Source organism: Psittacula echo (genome assembly GCF_963264785.1).
Source record: "Psittacula echo genome assembly, chromosome: Z".
NCBI lineage: Eukaryota > Metazoa > Chordata > Aves > Psittaciformes > Psittacidae > Psittacula > Psittacula echo.
In genome coordinates, this window is record NC_137742.1 from 19792774 (window position 1) to 19804826 (window position 12053).

At 40.7% G+C, this 12053-nt stretch overlaps 1 protein-coding gene across 1 annotated transcript; it reads left to right on the forward strand.

Annotated features, from left to right (window-relative positions):
* Nucleotides 1–709: 709 nt before the first annotated feature.
* On the forward strand, nt 710–1307 carry HSPB3 (heat shock protein family B (small) member 3; the record flags this gene model as incomplete). The annotated part of the gene is given in 3 exon segments (XM_080638261.1): nt 710–760; nt 764–811; nt 813–1307. Coding segments are annotated over 3 exon segments (594 nt in total).
* Nucleotides 1308–12053: the final 10746 nt, after the last annotated feature.

The following is a 12053-nucleotide window of genomic DNA, read 5'->3' on the forward strand; positions in this document are numbered from 1 at the left end:
GTTACTAAGACAAAGGGGTAGCAGTAAGGATTTGGAGTTATCTTTACTGTTGTGCTGGGGCAAATAGCTCTGCCCTCTCCCAGAAGCTGTGAAGCATGAGCTTTAGCTGCAATTCCCCTGCACTCTTGAGTGTGACTCCCTGCCACGCTGGAGAAGGCTCTGCTGTGTTTGTAGGTCACTAAGATTGCAGACTCAGGCTTTCAGACACCCCCAAATTGGGCAAGGATGGTTATGATTCCCTCCTATTGCCAATAATATGGTTAACCATGCTTGTATTTCACCTATGTACAACTTCTACAACAATGTCCAGTGCACTTGATAGATTTTGTAGTTTGCCTAATCTGAAATCTTCTCTGTTCCTACTGTCAAGCTAATTAAATCTCTTCCTGCAGTAACTTCCTATTTCGGTTAGAAGAAATACAGAGGTTGTATCTATTACTATGTATCCCTTGGAAAAGTAGAATCATTAAGCTTCCATTTAAATCAAAGAATCTTTCCCATTATTTTTCTGTTCATTATTCTTAACAACAAACAGCATAATATTGCAATAATCGGAGGTGCATTAAAATTTTGCTTTCACTACTTATGCATGACAGCTGTGCATGTGTTGAAGCCACTCAAGACCCCAGCACTATAAATAGTGCTCTATTGTTAGTGGATAAAAGATGAAACCAGTCTCCAGTCACTGGAGCACAGCACGCCCTATTAAATGTTAAGCTCTGCCTGTGCTAAAAGTGAAAGGCAACATGAACCGATAAATTAGTCTGCGGGTAAGGCATATGACTGGGAAGAGTTTGCTGTGACTTTGCAGCTTCCCCAAAGCGACAGAAGCAGCAACTTACCTTTCTGCCTCAGCAATGGCAGAAGCTGTGATAAGACACTGGGTGGAAACTCCTGTACGCTACCAAGAGCAGTTTGCTCTCCAAGAGCTGGAAGCACACAAACTGGACCACTCTTTATACGCTTTGCCAGGCCCTTCTACAGCTGCACGAAGCAACAGAAGGTGTACTGCAGAAAGTACAGCTGAGGCTGGGAAGAGTGGCCAGGAGGAGGAAAACACAGGCTTCCAGGTCTTGCTGGACGTTGTGCAGTTCCGCCCCGAAGATATCATTATTCAGACTTTCGAAGGCTGGCTCCTGATCAAGGCTCAGCATGGACCCAGGATGGATGAACACGGTTTCATATCCAGAAGCTTTACCAGGCAATACAAATTACCTGATGGAGTGGAGAACAAAGACTTGTCTGCACTATTCTGCCATGATGGCATTCTGGTTGTTGAAATGAAGAACTCTGTGGGAAAGAATTAGAACCTTGCCCATAGTTTATTGGTGAGATAAAACCATTCTTAATATAACAAAATAATATAATTCGAGCAATGCTGTAGAGTGTAGTAAGCATGTGGCTGTATTTACATTGCAGTAATGCAAGTAATGCAGAAAATCTTTGTATGTATTTTTCAGTATGCTGAGTTCATTGTTTGATGTGAAGTGTCAGACTGCTTGCCTCCAGCAACATATGTGTTGGAAAGCCAGATTTTTTGAATAGCAGAGAATTTAAGCTCATCACAGCAGGAGAAAAATAAATCTACTTGATAACATATTGAAAATAAAGCACATTTATGAGTTCAGTAGGAGGAGCTGTATTTCTAAGGAATAATCATTTGTCATACATAGTCGTAATCATTAAAGAAGAAATAGACAGGTTTTGAGTCTTATGGAAATTTAATCTATGTACCAAAAAATCTCTTTTCTAATTTTTGAGATGAAATTTTTCTTCCTTAGTGTCTGCAAAAGCAGACAAACTGAAGGATACTATCAGGAAAAAAACCCAACTATTTCCGCAGTTCAAGCTTGTATACAAAAAACCCTTGAGAGATTACTTTTTAGAAGCGTGTTGCATGTTTGAAATTAGAAGAAAAAAATTAATCACTGACTATATTTGTTTGAAAACACAGCAAGTAGAAAACATACTTTCTGTCAAAGACAAATAATTTGAAACAAAACATTCAAAGACATTTAGAAAATTGGCTTTATTTAACATACTCTGCTATCTATTAGCAACTGAGGAAAAATGCAGTGTTTACAAACACTCAAAAGGATCAAATTCTTCCTTGTGAAGCCCTGGTAATAAAAAGGCATTATTCTAGTACAGATGCCTTTATTCTTTTACATTTTAAGTAGTCATCTTGTTCAGATGAATATTTTATTCTTCCCGCTGCTTGACAGTTTAGACCAAAATCCCACACTTGGTCTTCAAAAGCAAATTTTTCTGGCTATGTCTCATCCCACTCTATCCATACGAACATGGGCTCTACATGACTTATTTTAAGTGCAGAGGTTCCTTAATACAGGAACAGGTTTAATTTCTGTCCCAGTGTCTCTTATTTCATGAGAGTGATAGATATGAAAAACAAAAAATCCACGCACTGTATCAGCCTCTGGTCTTCTCAGCAGTTAAAAAAATAATGCTGCAAGTAAGTTTGTAAATTCTCAAACATCTGAGGAGATCTGCAGCTGCAAGTTGAGCTGCCTCCTTTTATGTGTACTGCAGATGAGTATGACTGCTGTGCTATGAATAGTAAAGGAATGTGGAATGGAAAGTGCCAAGTTAAATACAGACTCTTTATCATAGCCATCTGCTCTTTGGACAAATCAAAAACATACTCAAATGAAACTGAATCCAAATACAATTTTAAGAATATGAGAAAAATCTGATGAAGAAAACCCGGGCTCTCATTAGCTGAAGCCACAAAGTTCCTTTAGTTTAAAATGAAAGCCCTATGCTTGCACTTCTGCACATGTCTATCCATTAGAAAGATTTATGTCTCAGTCATTTAGACATGATGATACTTGAAGCAATTGATTTCAGGAAAGTGGGTAGCCCAATCTTGCATTTTATTTGTAATTAGATCTAAAACTTACAAGAAATTTGTACAAGTAATGCAGAATAAGGTATGGATTGTAAATTTCCATCACATGCTATTACTTTATTTTTTGAATAGAGCAGAGATCAAGAACTTAATGTTTTCTAACAAACCAAACCAAATATACAACATGGGTCCATATATTCCCACTCAACCCAAATTTTTCCCTCATACTGCCTATGTTTAAGCTGTGTATTGGTTTAAGATCATAAATGGTCACACTTGAAAATCAGATCTGGATTTTCAACACATTTTGGTTAAGAAGCTTTGTCAGCCAGGAATGTGATAGAAGATGTAACATGGATTAAAAAAAATAAATTCTAGATGCAAGTCTGGATTTAAACTTTACACGCCAACTTTATAAAAGCTCACAAGCTTAGGCCCATGGTTGCCACATTACCTTATGGCACAACTGTTGGGACAGAGCTCAGGATCATGAGTTAGTAATCTGCTTTGGTGATTTTTGTTTATGGAGAATTTTGTAAACTTGATCACTTAAAATTATAGCTAATTATAAAAATAATTCTAGCCATGACTGCACTGATGGTATTCATAGCCAAAAGATGAAAAAGCAGTTCTAAAAAAAACCATAACTGATTTAATTATTTCAAATTAGATCATGATTAAGCTACTGGAAACTTGGCAAGGAATTAGGCCAGACAGCCAAAATCATATCATCTGTTCTATATATGTTAATACCATGGATACACACAACCCTGCTTATGTACACAAGCATGCCTCACAAAACAGGATTGAGAGTTTGCATTTGGCTGTTCTGTATGGTAGGTCTCTTCACTCACTGTACTTATTCATAGTCTTGCCAGTCAGAAACCACTGGAACACACTGACCCACCCATGGGATGTACCCAGGTGGATTTTCCCTTCTCCTTTACCCAAAGCTTTACCAATGCCTACGTCCATGCTCCTTGAGTGAATGAGAATTTTCCCTGGCCCAGGGACCACACTGGACTACAGACTTCCACTGGCTTCCTGTGTTTTAACACCAAGAACAATGCAGAGGAAAATGCTTCAAGTGCTTCTCTCCTCTGTTTAGTGGCAGTTTATTGAAAAGTTATCAAAGTACTTGGCAGAGTGTTTCCAAACTATCTGGAAAGAGCTATTTTCACATGTTGTATGTGGTGTTTTCCTTTTACAATCTGATTAGAACTGAATGTGAATGTCATGGAGAAAGATGCTAATATTGCTTATGGATAGCACAATGAGAAAGTTATCAAGAGCAAAGGATTTTGGAACATCTACAGCTTGAGACAAGTTTAAGTCATGTTGGTCTGGTTAAATTAAGACACCCACATTGGCTGCCTACAAAATCCTGGCCCAGAATAAGTGATAAATGCTGATGCAAGCCTTGCAGAGCAAGTGTTACGGGGCCTTCTCAGTTCCCATCAGTGAAGGATTACCATTGTAATTCATCATACTGCTCCTCCAAATGGATAAAGATGGTTTCATGCATGAACCTAAGCACTGTGAAAAATGCTTTCATAGAAGATGTCTCAATATCAGCACTAGTCTCCAAAAGCAAGGTAATGAGCATATATTTACATGTGATCCTTGTGGGGAGAAAGCCCACAAATGCCTTGGACTTACTGGCTTTTTATGGTTCCTGCTGCATCCAGGGCATTTGAGATCTCTCTAAACAACCTGATACTGGTGGTGCAGTGAACCAAGGCTTATCCCCATCAGTCACTAGGTAACCACTCAGCTGCAGCCCTAAAGAAAAGAGGAAAGGAAACCCCTGCAGTATCATGATGGCAACATTCCATCTAAGAGGGGTAGCTCTTGTGTTCCTTACTTGATTCATAGCCAGGAATCAAAATGTACTTTTTATCTGAGTAACATTACAAAATTTGGCTTTCAGTGGGAGTATGGATATTTCTGAAAATATTGGTTGCATCTCCTCTCATCTGAAAGAGACACTGACCTCCGTCTTTTTGACTATCAGAGACAATGGCTGGCCCTTGTCCTCCAGCAGACAGCATCTCAGTGGCACTATACTGTGAACACAAGGGGTAAGTCTAAGGACTTAGACCCATAGGCAACATTGGAGATACCTCAGCTGGCTCTACTCGTGCTAACTCTGGAGCCAGAAATACTGCTCCTGTGTGCTCGCTCATGTCCCCAAAACCTGGACTGTCCATTGCTGTGCTCAGGGTAAAAAATCATCCATTATTAAAAATACTGCTACAGACAGAGAGCCAGGAGAAACAGCTCAGGACTCCCTGTCCAGCTCAGTGCTAGCATGGGGGTCTTGGGTCTCTGCACCATGGTGGGCTGTAGCCTCACCACAAATTGCATCAACTTCCTTTAAAAGTAATACTCTTTAGCCAAAAGCTAATAACCTTGATGCCAGCATTTTCAGGGGGAAGTATGTCTAGCAGTCACTCACACAAGTAGAACTGATGCAAGCAGAGAATCATTTACAGTTCCTCTCATGCTCCTCAATGTGTTTACTCTGCTTCAGGCGACTGTCGACCCCACTGGGTCTGACAAAGCTGACAAAGCTGTTCTGCTGACAAAGCATGTTGCTCCCAAGCCCTGCAAGCTAACATAAAAGCAGCAGCCAGCAGGTCTGTGCATGGAGAGGAGACAGAAAACTACAGAACCAAGGTGGGCCTCAGAGCATAGCCAGGGGTGTTTCAGGTGAGGATGACGAGCAGGAAAAACACTCCAACTGGTTCAGAATATATACACATATATACATTGTTGTGGTTTAGCCCCAGATAGCAACCAGGCACCACTCAGCTGCTCACCCTATACCCCCTTGGTGGGATGGGGGAGATGATAGGATGAGTAAAAGTGAGAAAATTTGTGGGTTGAGATAAAGACAGTTTAATGGTAAAGCAAAAGCAGTTACTTGGGAAGACAGATGCTATAACTCCATATGTTCCCCCTTCCTTCTTCCCCAGAAGAGAATGACATCATATGGTGTGGGATACCCCTAGGGTCAGTGGGGGTCAGCTGTCCTGGCTGTGTCCCCTCCCAGCTCCTTGTGCACCCCCAGCCTGCTTGCTGGTGGGGTGGTGTGAGGCCTTGACTCTGTGCAAGCACTGCTCAGCAGTAATTAAAATGTCCTTGCATTATCAACAGTGCTTCCTGCACAAAGCCAAAACACAGCCCCACACCAGCTACTGGGATGAAAATTAGCTCTTACCCCAGCCAAAACCAGCACATGTCATGTATAAAGATTTTAAGGCATAGTATTTAAACCTCCTACAAGAAATACTAGACTTCTTAATCAGGCGAGCATTTTTAAGGGCTGAGAAAAATGTTTCAAAATAACTTTAAGAAATCTAGGCTGTTAATAGAAAAGGACATGGACAAAACCCTTGGTGTACTAGAATGACTGAATGTCACCTACAATGTCCAGCTGCATTTCTTTCAAACTGCACATCCCTTCAATTTTCCCATCCATTAATTGTACATTCTCACTGTGAAAGCAGAGGTACCATGCCAGAATCTCCAGAAGTTTCACTTCCCCTAGGCAGAGTTGATGATGTGGGGGTTAACATGCGAGCGCCCTATATTTGAACTAGCCACCCCAAAATTTCCATGGTCAAGTCCTCGTCAACTCAAGCTGGTTCACTGATTCACCATAAACTAGTCAACATGTGCAAGTATTCCTCTTGTTTGCTCTGCATGGAGCTAGTCTGGTCCCACAAGACTTCCTCACCCAGGAGCTGCCGTGCAGCTGGCTGGTACCTCACCCTCTCGCACCACGGTACTGAGATAGTGCAGAGCTCAGCTGGCTCCTTCTGCCACTGATTCAGATTTCGAAACGGGACCACACCAATGGCTCCCTCCACACATGCACACCAGAGGTAAGATGGGATCAGAAGACTTTTTGGGTTCCAGGGCCAATAATTCCTTTATCATAAGTATCACTCCTCAATTTCCAGGATATCCCACTCTCCTTTTAACGTGGAGAGTGGAGTCAGCTGTTCCCCAGACACCACAGGAGTACATTGGTGTAGATGCTAAGAGCAGGGATAGCTTTTGTCTGTGAATGAGCTGATTTGGAGTTTGGATGTTGGGTTCAAATAAGTCCAAATCTTAACTGGAAGTGGTAGCATTACATCACAGCGAGAATGAAAAATTGATGAAGCAAAATGATCTTCATGGCATTGGTGACAAATTGAAACATAATTCTTGTACTCTGTCTTACAAGGCAGAAAGAAACTTATGAGCTACCAGTAGTGAGCTACCTGCACCTTATATACAGCAGCATGCTTTGTCAGCAGAAGAGAGGTACTCTGTGGGGGGTCAGCAGTGGGCAGAAGCAGAGTAAACACATTGAGGAGCATGAGAAGAACTGTAAATGATTCTCTGCTTGCATCAGTTCTACTTGTGTGAGTGACTGCTAGACATACTTCCCCCTGAAAATGCTGGCATCAGTGTTATTAGCATGTGGCTAAAGAGTGTTACTTTTAAAGGAGGTTGATGCAATTTGTGGTGAGGCTACAGCCCACCATGGTGCAGATACCCAAGATCCCCATGCTAGCACTGAGCTGGACAGGGAGTCCTGAGCTGTTTCTCCTGGCTCTCTCTGTAACTCTGCCAGCCATCTCTCTGCACAGGGCTAGAGCAACTTCAGGGTTGACATTAACCTCTTCAGCCAAGAATCCAAAAATCCAAATTCCATGGATCCAAGACTCCAAGTCCCATGGATTTCTAGAACCCGGCAGCATTTATTTTCTCATTATAAACTCTAGGGTGAACAGAGGCACAGAGCCCACTAAGGAGGTCCTTTCTGCAATTTCTCTGTCCTTGGTAAGGATAAAGATACCTGCATGTGGGAAATGAATCCATGATCAATCCTTCATTTTTGCTATATCCTAATTTATTCATCCTATACAATGGGTTTATTTCTGAGATTATTTTTTAGCTGCATTTATATGGCACATGGACATAATGCTGGCCTCACTTGGATTTCCTTACCAGCTACCCACTTAGCTCACAGTCTTGCTTTTTATAAAGTATTTGTTATCATGAAAGGTATTGGACTGCAATATATATATGACTGAGATTACTCCTCAAGGACTTGTGCAGCTGGGGCTAAAGCACAGCAGGCTAATGCAGACCCCTTTGCTGTGCCTCAGTTTTGCATTTAGGAGGTAAATTTTGCCTGTACGCATGTCAAGGAACTGGCAGTCAACCCAGGCCCATTTGTCTGTAACCACAGAGGACTCCCAGCACCATCAGAATGTCTGTCTAGCGCATAGCCCCACTGCCAAAGCATGGAAGAACTGCATACATAATGGGCTTATCCTGACAGCATCCTTACATGGTTATGAAACATTATCTCTTCAGACAGGGAATGGAGACAGACATACATTCCAAGCAATATTAAATGGAAGGTTGAGAATTTCTAAGTAATAGCCATCTATTACACAGGCCGGCGCTGAGGTAGCCAATATGTATCACAAAGGTCAAACAAGAACCTCTGCATTTCTGCTCAATTTTCTCTAATTTTACACAATATAGTTTGGAAAAAAAGTCTAATTTATGTCTAATTTATGTTCCTGGCTTCAAAATACTTTGTTTCTCCTAAATCCCACTGCATCTCTTCCTAAATTTCATAGCACACTATAAAGTGCCTCTATTTCTGAAACCCGTTTTATGTTTTCAAGTGTGATTTTACAAAACGTTTAAAAGCTCACCATATTCAATTTTCTTTTTTCGAAACTGGGGATATCAAGTTTTTAGAATATCCCTAGAGTAACATATTTGTTGCATTTCTTGCATTTTCTTCACTGCTTTGGTAGTTCAGTATTTACTTCTTTTATTTTACTATTATATCTTATATAATAATATATAATATAATATATATTATATCTTTTTTATTTTACTAAAGTACGGTAACGTCAGTGTTTAAAATCATTTCGTGCCCTCTAGTGGCAGCCCTGCCAGGCACTCTCAGCTGCAACAGTCCAGTTACAAATGACGTAGAAACAGAGCAAAACCAATTTCTTTCCCTTTTAAGTGAAATTTACTATCCATCTCTAGAGCTTAAAAAAAAATTAAGTAATTTGTATTTATGGTAAGACGGTACCACCAACAAAAACCAAAACACCAAACATCTGGAGATGTAATACAAATATCAACAACAACAACAAAATCAATCACATCCTAAGTAAGCAGGTGATTGAGTTTGCTCTCAGAAATTGTATTGATGAAAATTGGCATATTTTTAACCATTTCCTTACACAAATCACTATTCAGTGTGTCTCCTACTAGAACATTGTTCAATAACCACACACATAGTTTTTCCAGGGTCCACAAAGGGGAATTGTCATAAAGAAAAGGCTAAGTTCCACCAGAGCTTCATCCTCTCTTGTGGAAAATCACTTTGCTTTTCTTACAAAAGCAGCAAAGTGATATCATAGAGGAAAATTTACACAATAAAGAAGGAAAGATTTAGGAGCTTCAAGAAAAAGTTACACAGGTTGATACACACTTCTGTTATTCTTGGTTCCAGAGCCTCTACAAATTCACTTTTTCCTAATTCAAGATAGCCTAATATCCTCACCTTTTCCCCAAAATGTTACCAATTTTTTTATTTTTAGCTTCTGTACCTGAACAGAAAAATAGATCATCCTGCTTTCAAACACCTCTTTTAGCATGTATTTTCAAGGGTCTTGAGATGCCGAACTTCAAATTAAAACAATGAGATACCCCATACACACATACTGGTAGCCATTTGGCTTTAGTTTGGCTTTAAGTTCCTACCCCCAAATTATAGATCTCTAGGAACACAATGAATAATAGACATTTTCACTGAGTTATAGGTTATCAGTCTCAATAGGATCACAATAACATTCACTTTGACTCTGAAAATCTGATTGCCAATGAAGATGGGAGAAATTCCAAGCCAAGCAAAGCATTCAGATATATGCTTTGTGCAGCTAAAATGCTGTAAGTCACTATGTGCCATTCCTATTCTGAAATCCTTGCTGCTGCTAGTCTGAACAAGAAACAAAGCTCAGTCATTCCAAAGCTTCTACTTGGCACTGTAGATGGTTACCAAGGGCCTGAGAAGCTGGCTTCTTCTAATCCTTTAACAATATTTTTTGGGATGGCCTCTAATTTTGGGGGTTATTTTTCTTGAAAATAATTGTTGAGTTTTTAAAAACGTTAATTTTAATATCCACAGCAGAGTGCCTGCACACAGTGGTATTCAGAGCTGGCACACCAGTGGAAGAAAGATGGAAAATGTCATTTACAACCTTGTTATTGTTCCAAATTCTCTTTGCAGTTTTGTCCACTAGGGAAATAATATAACACACTTTTTCCTTTCATAATTTTGACTTACTGATGGCATTAGTGCCTGAAAAACCATGACCCAATTTCATCTAACTTGATTTTTCTTAAAATCTCAAGATAAAACTGAAAGATTTTAGATAGTAACTACTTCACTGGTTTATACTTCCTTATCTAAAAAATATTATTCTCAATAGTTTTACAGTTCTTATGCCTTCAAATTCTCCTGGTAGTAGCAGGTTTTGCCCCTGTTGAATTTGATGCCTTTGCTTTTGCCCATTCAAATACCAAACAAGTACTTCCTAAGACAACATCAGATCCAGTGTGCTGAGGGAGCAGGAAAAGCAGGACAGCTGCCACCACCACCATGGGACCCAAGGAGGTAAGGCAGACACCCACCCACCTCAATATTGTCTCTTCATCCTGCTCTGGTCATGACAGCCACAGCCTGACATGACCACTTGCAGCAGCAAAAATCCCACCCCTGAACTGACTGTGCAGCTGTGCAAGGCATCTCTTTTGTCACTCCAGAATGTTCAATGGAAGCAAATCTTAAATGTGTTAATTTACACAAATCAAATAGGGCAGCATTATTTCCATTACTGGTCACCTCATGTGAAAAAACAATTTCAGAGAAAACAACATTAATGGCTAAGGGCATTGAAACTGAGACAAATAGGACAGAAAAGTTTGGGAAAGGAGTTGAACCGAGTGCAGTAAAATTTATATGAAACAGTAAGTGGTATAAGAAAGGCAGATTAGGAGCTAATTTTCTGTAGTTGAACCTGTGAGGAGCTATATGAATGCACAAGACTGCCAGATCAATGTTAGCAGTAACTTCAGAAGAAATGAAAAACCCCAATCACTTATCTTGATTGGCAGCTGTCAAACTGATCAACATCTACATCCTGTTGGGGTTTTAGTCCTTGCTCTAGGTTGGCCAGCTGGGTGGAGGGCAGTATGTGGACTGTGGATCAGGTGCCATGGCAATCTCAGCATTTGGTAGCAGAGGGCCCTGGCTGTGTTGAAGGCGGACACTGATGGTCATACCGGCTGCAGTAGCAGAACACTGGCAATCACTAGCTTTGGCAGTTCTAAGAGCACTGACATATGCTGACACAGGGCTTGAGGAGCTCATCAGAGCCTGCTGTGCAGGGTAACCATGGCCAGGCCAGGGTGCTCCCACAAGGGTGCTGGTGGGAAAGCCCAGGAGACTTCTCTGAAGTTGAGATTTTCAGGTGCACCATCCTGGGGGCCTGCCAGCCCTCTCTTGAGGGAAGATGGACCCTTCTCACTTCAGCACAGATGATGATACTCGGAATTACTCTCTGTAAACTTGCTGCTGCAAAGTTAGTGCTTGGGTTTGGAGATGGTGACACAGGTGGTGCAACATGAATGTATACCACTGAGCTGGCTGGTTGTGCAGAGAACTATGTGGTTCTTTCAGCACTATTGGTATTGGCTAATTAAAACAGACTTTTGTAGTTGAGCAATAAAACAACTTGGGGCCAAAATGCTAGGCTGGGGTGAGCTGATATATTAGAACTATGTGAAGTACACAAGACAATCAACAGTAACACCAAAGCACTGTGATAATATTTAACGTTGGAAAAATTAAGAAAAATGAATAAAAAAGTGAACAGAAGCAAACCACATGAATCAAGCACTAAAACCAAAAATGAAAGGAAGCAGTGGTCTTGTAGCACTCCAGTGAATTGCCCCCAGACAAATATGAGTTATTTGATACAAAGACCTCCAAGAACTTTGAACTACATCAAAGAAACAAGCAAGAGATGCATATCTGGCAGGATGCTGACGGGAAAGCACGAGGAACTGGGGTCCGAACAGGCACATT